The sequence below is a fragment of the Aythya marila genome, assembly GCF_965140915.1.
Source record: "Aythya marila genome assembly, chromosome: 3".
NCBI classification, from domain to species: domain Eukaryota; kingdom Metazoa; phylum Chordata; class Aves; order Anseriformes; family Anatidae; genus Aythya; species Aythya marila.
The window spans coordinates 27497301-27513726 of NC_139044.1; the positions used below are offsets into that span (position 1 = coordinate 27497301).

At 37.4% G+C, this 16426-nt stretch overlaps 1 protein-coding gene across 8 annotated transcripts in view; it reads right to left on the reverse strand.

Annotated features, from left to right (window-relative positions):
• Positions 1–11106, reverse strand: part of RGS7 (regulator of G protein signaling 7) — a gene marked incomplete at both ends in the record, with an annotated part of 260514 nt that extends 249408 nt beyond the window's left edge. For 7 of the 8 annotated variants that reach the window (XM_082758432.1, XM_082758434.1, XM_082758437.1 and 4 more), the window contains one exon: positions 11011–11088. In XM_082758432.1, the coding sequence (XP_082614558.1) occupies positions 11011–11088 (78 nt within the window). Of the gene's footprint in view, positions 1–11010 lie in introns of all 8 variants that reach the window. The other variant, XM_082758438.1, reaches the window with a different exon arrangement.
• Between the last annotated feature and the right edge of the window lie 5320 nt (positions 11107–16426).

Here is a 16426-nt window from a genome sequence, read left to right on the forward strand (position 1 = left end):
CCTGTTTATCTTCACCAGACCAGTTGATGGTATGGCTCACATGAAGATAAACACATTGCAAGTGATAAAATTAAGTGATAAAATGATAAATGATAATGCTAAATAAATCCTTCAGTGCCTCACTTGCATTTTCTCCTTGAACTTATTCCATGTCTTTCAATATTGCCAAGAATGACCAAGAATAAGCCGCATAAAATAATCTAGTTAAATAAACCATTTCACATGAGAAAAAAAAAAAAAATGGTAGAATTCCTATTTGAAGAGACATCAATAAGTGTAGTTCCTCAAAACTTTTTTTTTTTTTTTTTTTTTTAAATAGGATGGATGGCAAGTCGAAGGAACTTAAAATTAATACACTTGTGTGCTAATACCCTTCCAGATAACATAAAATGAAATCTCAGCATCTGTGGTTATCTTTATTTTACATAATAAACACCAGTGACTTGGAAAGAAAGGTAGAAAGTTCAGAAGCATACGTACACTTTTATACCTTCATGACATTATTTTCATAGCTTAAAATAAGAGATTCTGAACAATGGAATAGGGGATTAGAAAGGACAAGTCTGGTGGTCTTGCAGTCAAAGGTATGCCTCAATTTCCAGAGTGAAAAGAAGCATAAAAGAATCCCAGAGACAATAGCATTGGCTATGGCCTGCCTGATCAACTGCGTACTTAAGTTTCTGTTAATAAGTTAACGTGGTGACAGTTACAGATGTGTCACTGCAGATAAACACAAATGAAACTAAATAAACAGATAGAACATCTCCACAGTTTTTGTCAATATATATATCAAAATGAGACAAAAATGCTACCTCAATATGAGAGCAACATATGTTTAATGAACAACTGAATATGCTCTTAGACAACCAAAAGTAGTTCTAACACAAGTGGAGTTGATGGCAAAGAGAAAGCAAGATCAGCAATATTTTCTTCCATAATAAATGAAACTAAGTAGTTCAGGTCACAAGTGTCTGTAGAACAGAACAGTTGCCTAAACTTTGAAAGATTCCGGTATTTAAAGGGGGCCTACAGGAAACATGGGGAGAGACTCTTCATCTGGGAGTGTAGTGACAAGACAAAGGGTAAGTTTTAAACAAAAAGAGAGTAGATTTAGATTTAGGAGGAAATTCTTTACTATGAGGGTGGTGAGGCACTGGAACAGGTTTCCCAGAGAAGCTGTGGGTGCTCCATCCCTGGAAGTGTTCAAGGCCATGTTGGATGGGGCTTTGGACAACCTTGTCTGCAGGGAAGTGTCCCTGCCCATGGCAAGGGGTTGGAACCAGGTGCTATTTAAGATCCCTTCCAACCCAATCCATTCTATGATTCCATTATATGATTTTCCTATAGCAAAGGTACCATTCTCTTACTACATTTTTGGTGGTTTTTTTTTGTTTTAAGAAATGAATTTCACTTGAAGAAATTAATATAGATAAAGCACTATAATATTTATTCCTGCTTCATACAAGCCAAAAGCATTTATCTTCTCTTTAGAGAAAGAAATTAATGCATTAGCATTATGAGTATTTGTATAGTTCTTCTCCTCTGATGGACTCCAGACTACAAGGGCCAGAATCTCATTTTCTGTTCCCCTCTCCCTCCCCCTCCTTTCATTCAGGTACTGTGATGATACCCTAGGGTTATAGGCATGATTTGTGAAAAGGTACTAAAAATCTTTAGCTCCTAGTGACTTGAATGAGATTTGTGGTTGCTTAGTAACTCTGAAAAAAAGCTGAGACATCTGAAATCTAGTAATACTGTAAGCAGCTGGGTAGAACTTTTGTTCTTTAGTGTGTTCTATCTGGCTAAAGGAGAATTCCTACAATCACCGTATATTATCACATTCCAGGTAGTACTTTGTACAGAGTACCTTAAATTTATCAAAGTAAATGGTTACTATTTATATAATTTGATTGAGTTTAGTTATTCTGCATATCATCTATTTTACATTATTAGTTTACATCATTAGTTTATTCTTCAGATCACACTTACATGCCTATATCACTAAACATGCCAACAGCAAGGACTTTGTGGTACAGATGCAAAATGTCCTATATGCACTCCATAAAGACTGAAGCACACAACACAATGAAAGTTCTTGTAAAAATATCTAACTCAAGGTTGTGTGTTTTTTGTTTTATTTTAAGCTTTGCCATTTTTCTTTTTGATACAGATTTTGTATCAAATGTAATTGTTTAGCTCCCACTGATATCCAGAGGTGCTGTGAATCTACACCTGAGGGCAGAATCTAATTCAGATTTAAACCTCTTACAGTCTGTAGTTCAGAGAAGTGTAGCTGTTAAGAGGCCCTAATATGTCTTTCTTTTAAAGTGCGTTCAGTAAACTGCTTATACATCCTGATATAAAAGTAGATCAGAAAAACTGTATTTCCATCAGAATTTAGGGCATCTTTAAATAACATCTATTCAAAATACTTCTGTACTGCAAACAGAATCTCAAAGACAGGAATTCAGATTTATTTTAGCTGCACTGCATATACAAGATGAATGAATCATATTGACAAATACATGCAATTCATTTTTACAGCATGGTAGGAAAGGTACAATACTGCTATATCATATATATGACATACTCTCAAAGACCATTATGTTTTAAAGGTACATGAATACAAGCTTTCTGTTCATGCATATACAATTATGACTCAATACAAGATGGTTTGGCTGCTGTAATATTCCCTCCAAAACAATTTCCACGTATGTTGAAAGCCTTTTTTTTGTTTAAATGTGACTTGTTATTTAATCAATAAAAAACATGCACAAAAACATAACTGTCACAACAGCAATATGCCAGTAAGATTCCTGACCCCACAAGAGTACATCATAAGAACTGGCCCACCCCACTGTCACAGTTTGTCCCACAGCAGCAGGACTCTGCATTGCTCTGAGGATATTTATAATCACCAATCTCTTTGTCAGATTAGACTACTGGAATACTACTGAAAACAATCACAAACTGCAGCAGCAGTGTTGCAGAAGAATTAATACATGTATTTTTCAAATTTCCCATTTTACCTGAAATGCACTTCTCAGAAGTATCTTTTCATAAATCTGTAAAAAGAATTACAGGAAAATGACTTTTTTTTTTTTTATTTTTATTTTCCACTAACTTCCATGGATAGATTTCTATCTGGCTGGTCCTTAGGATCTCTTCAGCACCTGCTTAAGGTTTTTTAAGAATGAAATCACCAAATTTTTTGCAACACGATAAATCCTTAGACATCTCCCCAAAAAGGATTTTTTATATGAATGACACCATGGATCTAATACACTTCAGATTTCATTCAGTGGCTATCAAAGATGTTTCTGAGTAGAAATAGCAAAATAATTGTAAAATACTTGAAAAAATAGGCAACGGAGTTACACATCTGCAATGAAAAAGATGTATAAAATATACATTATGGTGTCATTTCTCCAGTTCCTAATTCATCAACAGTGAACTTTTAACCTGAAGTATCTTTGAGGGAAAAGCAGGTAACAGAAGTAAGAGCAACGCCCTGTTTACTTCCACAGACAAAGCAGTTTCACTGAAGCTCAGCCGACAAAGCTATCTTCTCGGAAATGGACAGAGCATTACAAATAAATTGAAGGAAACTCATAGCAGCATCTGACAAAGGAAGCTTTCAAAAAGACACATGCATAAAAAACAGGCCCCAGTTGTATGAGGATAATTAATACAAAGATTATAAACTGGCTACCACAGCAGGGTATCACATAAACTAAGCATAGGCTTAGGGAAGATGACCAAGACCCCCAACAAAAAAGAAGAAAAGAAAAGGTATGATGAAACTACTCAAAGAATAACTGAATGCTCATGATACAGACCAACTCCTTATTTTGGGGAGTTCAGTGAAAATCCAAAAGGACAATAATCTGAAGTCTGTTCTCATAAGAAATAAAAAGTATAGTTAGTTCTGGACTCCCACCATTTGAAAACCATTTGGGGTTTTAATTGAAATGCATATTTGATTTGAAAATTTTTTCCCTATTATATAAACCAATTTTTGAACAATTTAACAGACTGCAATATACAGATGTTTAAATTCTACAGTTTGAGTTTTTTGTTTCATTAATATCAAGCTTCTGTCCCTGTCAGTGAAGAAGTTTGTATGTTATCTAGTAAAAGCTTCACTGACAGTTATGATGGCTTTATGTGGTGCTTCTATTCCTGTTCCTACAGCTCAGTTTCTTGGCCAGCTTGCTTTCCTGCACAAACCCCAATCAGCTCTCCCACTCCAGATAAAGCTAAGGCTTCAAACTCCAGTTCTCAGACAGTTCAGCTCCAAGGACTAATGTTTGGCTTACCAGGCAACATCATTCTTGCCATATACATTCCAGTTATTATAAGCTACATGTACTCTTATAACCAGCTCAACCTCTTTATCTCCAACTTTTTTTTTGTAGCTCATTGGAATCAAAGCCAAAATCAAAATTCCCAGCTGATCCCTTTGTTGTGGAAAATTGTAGGTGTTATTTCCTACTTTTTCTTCACTGCATCATCATCTGAAAGTTTCATTTGAAGATTTTTACTGAAGTGGTTCAGTCTTCTCTGACTATCCCCACTCACAAAATTTTCTCCCCTCATACATTTGCCTAAGGTTTACATTACCACCATTAAAATCCACACTTTTCTTTCCTTGATCAAAATCCACAGAAGTTATCCTCCCGCATTACCAGCTCCTTCCCCCTACCGCTGCAATTCATTAAATAGTAATAATAATGGAACATATTGAAGTCAGTCCAGGCAGTATTTTGCAAGCTCAGCCCTTCTCTGTAGAAAATACCATGTTCTACTTCATCAAAAAGAGAATTCTAGCTTTTCCACTGCTCTAACATGCCTCAGCCTACCCACTGGTAACACAGACAATAATTATATGCAACTCTTTTGTATTTTTTTTTTAAGATATAGTTGAAAGCTAACTACATTCACACCCTGTATTTTAATAGATCTGCAGTCTTAACCCTTCCCACCAATTTGCATGAAAAGTTTTATAGCATGAAAGCACCAGACATATTCTGCTGATGACATTCTGTTTCTTCTAGGTTCCACCAGGGATTAAGACTGTAGATGAACTTCATAAACCAAGTTTCTTCTGTTTCAGCAGCTTTTACAGATTGATCTGAAGAAGTTGTTGTGGTGTTTCCTATACTTAAAACTACAAATAAACTTCAATTGTTTGTTATTGCTGAAATGGAAAAATAGCCATATTTTAACAAGTTTTATTTGCATGTACATTTTTAATGTAGTCTTGTTCATATCAGCTTTGGTGGGAATCTTTCAAATGTTATCATCTGATACAGGTTACTACAAGAAACTCCTGCACTCCAGAAACCATGTTGGAAGTCTGAAGTGAAAGAAAACAAAATACAAAAACTCCCAAACAAACAAATTCTGACTCCATATTGCACGTCACTATCAATAGCATCATTGTTTCCATAGTTACAAATGTAGACTGCTTCAAAGGAAAAATGGAGAGAAACTAAAAATGACAACGCACAATCAAAACAGACACATACAGTTTTCAGGTGGCACGTGGGATGGAGAAAGGAAGTAACATGGTGGCACAGAATTCTGTGGTGGTTTTGTATTTGACAGTAATGCTAGTGATCTGAGCACATCAAGCTTAGACCAACAGTAAGAAGCAGCAAACCTCTCACTGTGAAATCACTTGATACATTTCTACTCCTAGTGGAAGGAAGAAGAGAATAGAAAGAAATAAAAATATCAGCAGGAATCACCAAAGCAAACACGCAGGGCAGGTGCACCTCTCACATCTGCAGATCTAGCCACCTGCTAACTCCAGTAGACAGTGTTTTAATCATGTTTCTTTGGGTTGCATTTTCAGTGGTTCTGTATAGTTGCAAGACAGTCAAATCCTTTATACTGCTCTTATCACAAATGATGCCAAAGCATATACATGTATTCTCTACCTAGTGTTGACAATAACTATTCCAGAAGTGGATACAGCATAAAAAAGAACAACTGCACAGCTGGTAGATACAACATAAACTAAGAAGAAGGGGTGAGAGCATACAGCAAAACATGGGCACTCCACAGAATCTAGCAACTATTCTGTCCCTCAGTATTGAGTTCCTGCCCCCTAACTATCACCTAGCTTACTTTAACAGCAACCAGCTACTCCAGAACTATGAACATCCTCATGATGTTCGTGCTGAAGAGGGAGGAAAGTTCTGTTCACATCTTACAGTCAGAATTCCCAAGGCCCATAATTGTGGATTGATCTCAGTCAATTCTATACATAAGCGTGTCAGAATAAGACCAAGAACAGCATTCACACTTTGCACAACCTGCAACAGCATCACCATTCTGCTCTTAAGAACAAACTTCATATTGTACAGGTTTACTGTAATTTAATTCCCAAAAACATAAATTCAGGTACCACCCTGGCATTTGCATGTACAATGGAGTAACAAACTCTGCAGTTTTCACTGGGATCAAGATGCACACATAAGTTATGACAGTGTACTCAGAAATGCATAGTATCAAATTAATTCTTATATGAGTGAGTGACAGCACTTAGAAAAATGCCACCTACTACACCCTCCCTTACCTTCACAGGCTTCATGGAATAGAGTTAACTGATATCATTTTTTCCCAACAATCTTTTTTAAGTGAACACTACATAAAAGCCACATGAGAACACAGTATTATATGCACTCAACCCTGAAAGTCACCTCTTGTACAAGCAGAGGATAGAAGAATGGTTATTGGAAGATGGTGCTCACTATTTTCTAATGCTCTTTTACAACATTTTTTAAAGTATCACATCTGGGAGTCATAGCTTCTACGATGGTAAACTAAAAACTAGCTTGAGATTATAAATTCAGCTTTTTCTATACATGGGTACTGGTGTATATGACCTTCAACAATTGACACAAGAACAGAACAAACACATCACTCACATTATTACAGCACTGAAAGCCTCAACTGTTAGCAATTCTAATCAGCTTTGGAAAAAGCTATTTTAACATTTGGGGCAGTGAGGAATACGGAGAATCAAAGCCTCAGTCACAAGAATATTACTATTCAGACAAGGTTAATCTTACTGTTACAAAATAAGATCATCATCTCTCAAATGAAGCTAGTTCAGACAGCAATACAATAACCATTAAACTTCTAATCCTTGCAGCATATGTTTAACTAAAAAAGTAAACAAAGAACAGACCAGAAAGATAAACAAAGGTTTGGTAGGACCAGCAGGAAGTCTAAAATGGAAGTTCTTCAAAGACTACTCTTTTTGAATCATTTGTGCCACACACCGGACAAAACAGGCTAAGTTGGGCTCTGAAACTGCACAATACATAGACCATATATTACATCTCAAGCATCTTCTTTAAGACCTAACTTCTAGCAATAAACTAGCGTTAAAGAAATCCAAGATTTCTTTAGAAACCTTACCTTTAGCTCATAATGTCTTATGTCTTTTAATTGCTGACTGAAATGAACTCTGTTGGAGAGGAAGTAAAAGCAGGATTTTTTTTATTTTTTATTATTTATTTATTTATTTATTTTACATTTTCCATGTTTGCCTAAGGCTACTGGCAGAAAAATTCAGGACTTTTTCCAAGGTATGTCAGTACCAATGATGTGTCACATGTCATTACTTTATAATTAGGCTGATAGCCAAAAAGAATAATGCAACTGACGTTCTATTAAAATAGAAAGTATTCCCCAAGGCATAAAACCACTGACACATAAGCATCTTAAGAGGCAGAATTAAAATGATGTAAGGAACTATTCATTCATGTTACTGCCTTTTCCATCATAGATTCAAATAAGTCATTTTAGAATTATGCATGGATGGAATATTGAAGTAAAATATCCTACAGTTTGTTCGTTTGTTTCCCGAGTATTTCATATCTGAAAGTAAAATGCAATAAAACTTTTTTGTGAATACAAGCTACTATAAGAAAAATATGCTTTATACTGCATTTTGATAATCTTTCTTCAATCCCTCAGATGAGTAACTAATCACAAACCAGATTTAAAAAAAAAAACACAAGATTAAAAAAAAAAAAAAAAAGGAAAAACTTCCATGTCAAGAGTTCACAACTTACTTTAAAGTGCAATAATACTCAATTTGTAAACACCAGAACTTCATTCTCTAAAGAACGCTCTTTCTATTTCCTGCAAAATGCTCCTGACATAATCAGGATTTAGGAAACCCAGGGCTGAAAGTCCTCATAGTTTAGAATATACTTAGTTCAGATTGTCTGGAAGTTAGACAGACTAGCAAGAATCATCAGTTTACATAATTATATTTTTATAGCCATTGTCTTCACATAGCATGGCCAAATTTTAGTTCTTATTATCACAAGAAAAGTGTCCCACCTATTCCTTGCAGGCACATATATCAGAAAATGAATGCTACTCCATGTGTTGGCATTGTATAAACTACTGAAAAAAATAAAAATTAAAAGAAAAATTGCAGTGTTATTCAAATTACAAGACTTCAAATTCATTTTCCTTCTGAAGCCAGTCAACTGCACTTTTAATATTTTTTTTTCCCCTAACAACTATTAATATTTTTTTCAGTTGGCCAAAAAACAGTCCTTCACAAAGTTGGCAGATCAAGTTCTTTGTTCACTCTGCACAACGCTTTCATTTCCAACACAATGACAGACAGAAGTATTGTGTTTTCAAATGTATTACAAGGAATCCTGTGATTTAGTTGTTGCTATTAAAGAATGATATTCAGAGACAATATATTCTGAAATGAAATGATTTCTACTTAACTATCCTTCTCTTATGTTCTAGGCACAGAAATTATAACACATTTGACTACAACCAATAACTTACTGTAGAAAAAGGTAGGGGATTTTTTTTTAAGTTATCTATTATTTTGTCACCTATTCCTTGCATATTGCCATAGGGAAGACTATTCTAAGTTTTCTCTCTACTCTAACAACTTTAAATGACCCTTTTGATTCAGTATGCTACAAAAATAAGTTGAGATCTATAAAAATAGATATGGCACGTAATACTGTAGAAGATTTGGGAAGGTTTGGGAAGTTTAATACTTGGTGCACCACTTGCATTTTAATGATAACAAGAGAAGGACCATTGCTATACTAGAAGACAAATTGATACCATCCCCATACATCTGATTACAGAGAACTGAAAATGTATTTGATGCTGAACATATAACCAAGGTTTTATGTCCTATTCCCACTCCCCATTTTCAAATTTTCCCTGCATCACCAGGATTCTTGTCACCTGCTTCAGAAGTTTCCTTTGAATCTGGAGGCTGCTCTGGGGCAACGTTAAATTCTGGCATGAGGTAATACTAAATATAATAGATCACAAGCTTGGACAGCTGCTGAGACAAAGACACCACAGGAAAAGACAGTTTCTCTGTTTTTCTCCTCTGTGTACTAAGTAAGCAGAGAAAAGATTTGTTTCTCAGCACAGAGTACAAATATGGAAAAATTCTGTCCAGAAAGATCAAAACCCTATGAAGGCTTGTAATATAATATAAGTTTTGGTACATTGCTTTTAATATATGCAGAACATCTTTACATATAAATTAATGCACACGATTTCATTTTGAAACACACTTGTGATGTCAATTTTAAGGTAACCCTGTATTTTTCTAGATGTGCAATTTTACATAGACATATAATGAAGGTTAAATTCATAAATTCATTCACTTTTGAAAAAAATATAATTTTTCAACAGAGCAAATACCATCAGAACCCACTGAAATCAGAAATATATTTTAAAATAGGAAAGAAAAATAAGCCATGTATCCATCTTAATTTTGAGACTATTTTATAATTTCTGGGAAAAGATAACTTACTGTTGATGCCTCATTTCTCCTCAAAGACTAAACTGTGTTTATATTGGATATTTTGTTACAGTTAACTTGCAAAAATAAAAGTCAGTGCCTTTTAAAATATATTGATTTTTCCACCTGATAAAAACAAACAAGCTAGAAAGTACTGCATTCTAGGAATAAACAAGTAGTTATGTAATTATGTATTTCAGTGTGCAAGAGCATCTTTTTTTCTCTATTATTAGAAATTGCTATTCTCTCTTGAAAAATGCAATTAAAGATTTATCAAAATAAACACAATCACCAAGTTTACAGTAAAAAATAATAGTGTATCAACCATTTCAAAATCCCCAAGCATCTACTGCCACATAAATGAAAGCATAATGGCTACATAACCCCCACTCCTGAAGTTCAGTGTCTGGAAATTTGTATATTGATGCTATTAGAATAATTACATTAGAAATCCTTCCCAGAGAGAATCCCTGAAGTGTATGTTTGTTTTGTTGCGGTTTTTTTGTTTGTTTGTTTGTTTAAATTTCTTTTGTTTTTAAGTTCTAATGATTGCAGATAAATAATATCTTTAATCAGTTTTCTCCTCATATAAGTTAATGGTTCTGACTTTCCTACACTTTAAGAATCTTTGCCCAGAGAGAGCAATACAAAATAATACATTATGTAGTTAATATTTTGCTTTAAAATATATGAATTCATTTTACTAATAGGTATTACAAGTGAATGCTTGAAATCAAAACATCTTCCAGTCTCTGGCACATATCATATGTTTCTATGCATAAAGTGAATTAAATATATCAAGTATTTCGAATCAAAACCAACTGATCCTGAACACGATGCACAGCTGACACGTGCATTTATATTTTACCATTCAAAACAACAAATCCAGTCACTTTGTAACATAGGAGTCACTAGCAGTACCTGGAATATAGATCTACTTTTCACATGCCATTTGATCTGCATTAGGCAGCATAAACATCAACAGATAAAAAAAGAGTCCAAGTCCATGTCAGGTGATTGTGTTCAGAAATCATTCTGCTTCATTCACACCAAAGCAAAGCAGTAGCTTCTATTCAGTACAGCGTAGAGAAACAGTAAAAATGATGGCCTCACTTGCTAGGCAAAAGAGTTCAGGACGTCACCATTTCCTGAAGTACCGTCCTCAGCTTTTGAAAAGCAAAGCTTACCTTTCTGTACACCAGCATGTTTGGGGATTCATCGGCCACCCCATTGCTGCTTTGTCCGTAATTATTTCCTTGTGCCATGTCCCACAGATTTGATCTGCTTTTGTTGTGCTGTAAAAGGTAAAAGTGGTCTCGTTAAGCCACTGCCTCAGGTTTCCTTCCTTTCTTGATGATTAACGGACCTGAATTTTTACCAACACATTATCAGAACCAGTGGATGTCCTTAACTCCAACAGATATTTACACCAAAGCAAAGCAGTTAATTCACCTTTTACTGTCACTACTCTCTTTTGCCTGTAAGTAATGAATGTAATATGTTAATCTAATTTAGCCTGTAATGAATTGTCACTCCAAATAGCTCCCTGACACACCAGCAGCCACCATATCAAGTGGGTGCCTCCTCTAAAAGCCCTCTTCCCTCCTCTACACAGCTTCAGTGAGGGATGTTCTGCACCTAAGACCACAGTTTAGGGGGCACTGACTGGGGCCATGACTGCATGTGCAGCGCTGCCCTCTCTTCACCGTTTGGGCCAAAGCAACTTTCACAGCACACAAACATGTAAAAAGCCACCCACCCACTCTCAACTTCTCCACAATTCACCATGTAATGTGCCGGGGGAGGGGAGCAGGTTGCAGGGAGTATTGGGGGTGGGGGTGGGATACGAAAGAAGGCAAACAAGCTTCCCGGTTGCTTTCACCTACTTTCCTCGCACTTCACCACAAACCACCGGCTCGGCCGCCAGCCCCGTCTCCTGCCCTCTCTCCCTCCCTCCCCCCCCGGCCACACGGGAGCTGCACCGAGCCAGCGCTCTGGCTTTGCACGCAGGTGTGAGAACGTGCTCCATCTACAGACCGCGCCGGCGGCCGCGGGGAGCCCGGCGGACTGAGCCCTACCCCAAGCACCCCCCTCCGGAGCCCTCCCCGCCGCCCGGGCGCAGCAAATGGCCGGCAGCCCGGCGGCGGCGCGTTCAGCACAGCGGGGAGAGGCGTGTGCTGGCTCAGCACCGCGGGCAGCGGCAGCCCCGCGGAGAGCAGCAGCAGCAGCTCGCTCGGCACCGCGGACAGCGGCGGCCCCGCGCTCAGCACCGCGGACAGCGGCCGCGCTCGCCTCACCTGGCGGGCCAAGGTCACTCCTGCGGCTCCGGGCGCGCCCCGCGCGGGCGGCGTCAGCCGGCAGCGGGCGGGGGTACGCGGCGGCGCTCGCTCATCACACGCGGGCACACACACACACGCTCACACGCACACACACACAGCCGGGGCTGCGGCTCTCCTCTCTCTCTCTCTGCTCTGCCGGAGCGGCGGCAGCGCAGCGCCCGCCCCGCAGTGGAGCGGCCGTCACGTGGGGGACGGGGACGTCAAAGGTGCTGCTGCTGCTGCTGCCTCCGCCGCCGCCTCCGCCTCTCCTCGCCGAAAGCGGCGGCCAAGGAACTGCAGCTGCTGCAGAGCTGGCAGCGGCCCCTGGAAATGAGATTAGGCAGTGCCGGAGGGCTGGGCAGGAAGAGAAATGTGGGCTAATGGGATGGGGAAGGAAGGAGGGAAGGTGGTGCGAGAGGCGCAGGCGACACCTGCTCCCCGCTATCTCCTTCCTGCACCTTCACCGGCAGCAGCAGGGTGATCGGCTCTGCCTGATCCTCGGCCCTGTTCTGGGCACCCCCTCGTTCTTGCTGAAAAAAAAAAAAAAAAAAAAAAAAAAAAAAAAAAAAAAAAAAAAAAAAAAAAAATATCCGTGGGGAGCTCGTGCCCCGTTGGCACTGCAGACCACCGAGCAGCAGGAGACAGCAAGTCTGTACCAACCTGACGGGAAGGAGCCCTGAGGGCACCTCAGGACATCCTCAGGGCTATTTTACTATGTCCAGTTTGTCCCTCGTTTGCAAAGGCATGTAGAGTTGACCACGATAAAACTAAAAATAAGGTCTGTAGATCATATTTTTCAACATCACATGGATAAGAATGCTTTCATTTTCCAATGCTGAAAAACCCTGCATGCAACATCCACAAGAACAGAAGATACTTAAGTGGTTAGCTTTGGGATATTCCCATTTGAAAGCATCTTGTCTGGAAACAGTAACTTATTCAAATTTCAAGGATGATCTTGGAAATAAATCTTCTACAGTGCACTGCACCTCGTGGAGTGTGCACTGTTGGAATCCCACAATAGACACACAGAGGTTTCCATACATACTGTCATCCTCACTCTTTCTACCTTCCTCACATCCCAAAGAGACTCAAATCAACAATATCCTGTTAGAAGTTAGCTATTAGCAACTACTGATAACTAATCTTAACTACTCTTTCGAGTTTTGCATATGCCTTCAAGTCCTTTAAAAGAGCAAGTGACAAATTAACTAAGGCATTGATAGTGGGCCACATACAAAACAAAGAAAATTTGGACCTCTTAGGAAGTGGAAGAAAGGAAGATAGGTTTAATACTGGTCTTATAACGAGCACTGAAGTAAAGACAGCTGACCTCAAACATTGAATGGTCTTTAGGGAGAGTAGAAGTAAAAGGTGAAATGACCCAACAGAGAATAAGAATAAATAACACAGCTCAGGGGGATATACTGGGTAGGAAAGGAGCTCTGTAGCAGACAGACAGCATATGTCTAGACTTTTCCACAGAAGAATAATTTAATATGTCACAAGAAAAAGGCACCGTGGAAAAAAAAGAAATTTGGATTAGAGCAAAATTTGGAGTTTTGAGATGGAAGAGATCAATACAAGTGAAAGAATTTGATAGCAAAAGAGGAAAGTAAAGGAAAAAGAATTACAATGGATGAAAAGAGTGGCAGAGAAAAATAAACAGAACTGGAAAAAGGCTCATTTCCCATTAAAAACTTCTTGATGTGAAGTAGCATCTTGAGGAACCTAAACAATGAAACCTCAAAATTCTAATCTTCCAACAGACCCTGTGATTAAGTCCAGTCCACTGTTGAGAAATGAATACCAGCAGTAAAGATCTCAATCTAGTTTTCCTAGCCATCACATACATGTCCCAAGTGACCAGTGTTGGAGTAGTTCACATACCACAGATTTGACTGTGTAAGACCTGTGTAAGGTGTACTTGATGTCAAGAGAGAAGTCTTCCAAAATCTGTTTAAAAAGTTGAATAGCAGTAAATTCACATTCTTATTTATCAGACTGTTGTCCAAATTTCTGAGTAAAAATGGGAACTGCATAAAATATGCTTCAAATGCAATTTTACCATAAAAGAGGAGAAAAATCACTAAAAATATTGATTTACACATACTCTTTCCATTTGCTCTGCCAGCCAACATTTAGTAAAGAATTTGTGTTAAAGGGGATTAAAAAATTCAAACATTAGCAAGTTTCCAATAAAGTCACATTCTTGTTTTCTTACTCTGCCTCATCTTACTACCAATCCAAGTGAAAAAATACAGACAACAAAACTCTTTTGTATTGCAATTCTTGGCCAACATACACAAATTTGTTTACAATGTGTCTTTAATCCACCTAATTCCTATAAGCCATTCAGCAAGTAGATTTTGGCAGGAGTTATAAGTCTTTGTAAAACTCCCTAACAAAGCTGACTAAATCTATGCAACAACGTTTCCAAGCTTTTACTCTCTGAGAACCTCTTCAAAAATGAAGGCAGAGGTATCCCCAACTGAGTTAGAGTTTTGGCAATTCTGCCTCCAATCTTGATTTTGCTTTAAACATACTGATTAATTTCACAAATAAAGAAAAATACAAGATGTTATACTACTTGGGTGGGGCTTATATATTTTCTTTGAAACAAACAAATTTCATTACCGTAAGTTATATTCTAAAGAAAATTCATTCAATATGTAGACAGAGCAACAATCTGGATCTGCTGAAGTCAATACATGTTTGTCCATTGATATCAAAAGGAAATATATTTCACATACAGTATTTAATCTTGTCCTTGGAACCAAAGGAGTAACACAGTCATCACTGTTATGTATCTCATAACTACAAACTAGCTACACTGAAGCACACCATTTCATCAGCATGTCCACTGACAAAATGAAAAAGAAGCTCTAACCTTTGAAATGGCAAAGCAAAAGAGAAAAACAGAAATAATCCAACATATTTTATTTATTTATTTATTTATTTTGGTCACCATTTTGTGGTGAAACAGATGCTAGAATTGATAGCTTCATAAATACAAGTCAAAAGAAATTTATTTATTTTCAAAATACCTAACCGGATAATCTCATTCTGATACAGTTGGATGTGCTTTAATTCATAAATTATTTACACATCTTCTCACGTTGAAAGTCATCACTTATCTCATCCACAGCTAGCATTAGCATCTCCAGAAAGCATGGTCTGACAGAAGAGGAATGTTCTCTTTCAAAATGCAAAGCAAAAACTACTCATTAATAAAACAAAGATGATAGAAAAAGGCTGCCAAGGGGCAGCTTTATCTAACAAGGCAATAAAGGTACATGATTTAGTAAGGTGGTGACTACATTTTCTGTGTTTAGTTGGCAGTGTCAATAAAGCTCAAGTATTCTAGTAATGTCTCTAGTAATGTCATATACAGATGGTACACATAACAGCTATTTTTAAGTCAGAATATTACGTACAGACAACATCTATCTGGATATGAAGATCTGGATTTTTTGTCTGTTCTACTGATCTGTAACATTATGGCAGCACACTGCCCATATCCATTATTTATCTCATCTTATACCTACACTGAATGTTCCTTGGAGTAAAGACTTGCTGTGCAACCTCTTAGAACAGCATGATCTTGTTCTATGACCAAGATTTTGAAACATTACTGCATTATAAATAATCATATTCAAACTTAGAAAAATAATGCAAAACTTCTAGACAGCTAGGCTCTAACACTAAATATTGACATGAGTTGTTACTGTGCTACCTTCAAGTATAAAACCCAGATTTTCTTTTTCTGCTAGCCTAGCTAAGCATGAAAACGGCCGTTCTACTTAAATTGAATGGATATATTTGTGATTCTACAAAACTGCAAGTGTTTCAGTGCCATGCTCTGAACTGATAGCTAGAGATCCCAGACTGAATCCTCAGCCTGATTTGAACAGCTGCTCCTTCATGAATGAATTGCAATCAATCCATTTAATGTAGGTCATCAAATGCCCTTCAGATGATTACAAGTTACAATATATATATTTGCTAGATATGTACCTTGCGTTGATTGATTTTCAAACTTTATTATTTCTTTCATGTCTTTTTTTTTGATGCCTATGCATCTATTTTGTCACCCACCTGCCAACTCTATTGAAAGACTACCTTTATCAATTTATGATGCTAAAGATAAAATTGTATGTCATCTGTTTTATAGGGCAAGAGACCAAGACAAGAAAAAGAGGACTTTTTAAAACAGAAAAGAAGAAAGTAACTAAACAGCACTCTAGATTTAATGAGAAAAAAATAGGACTGATAAACCAACAAC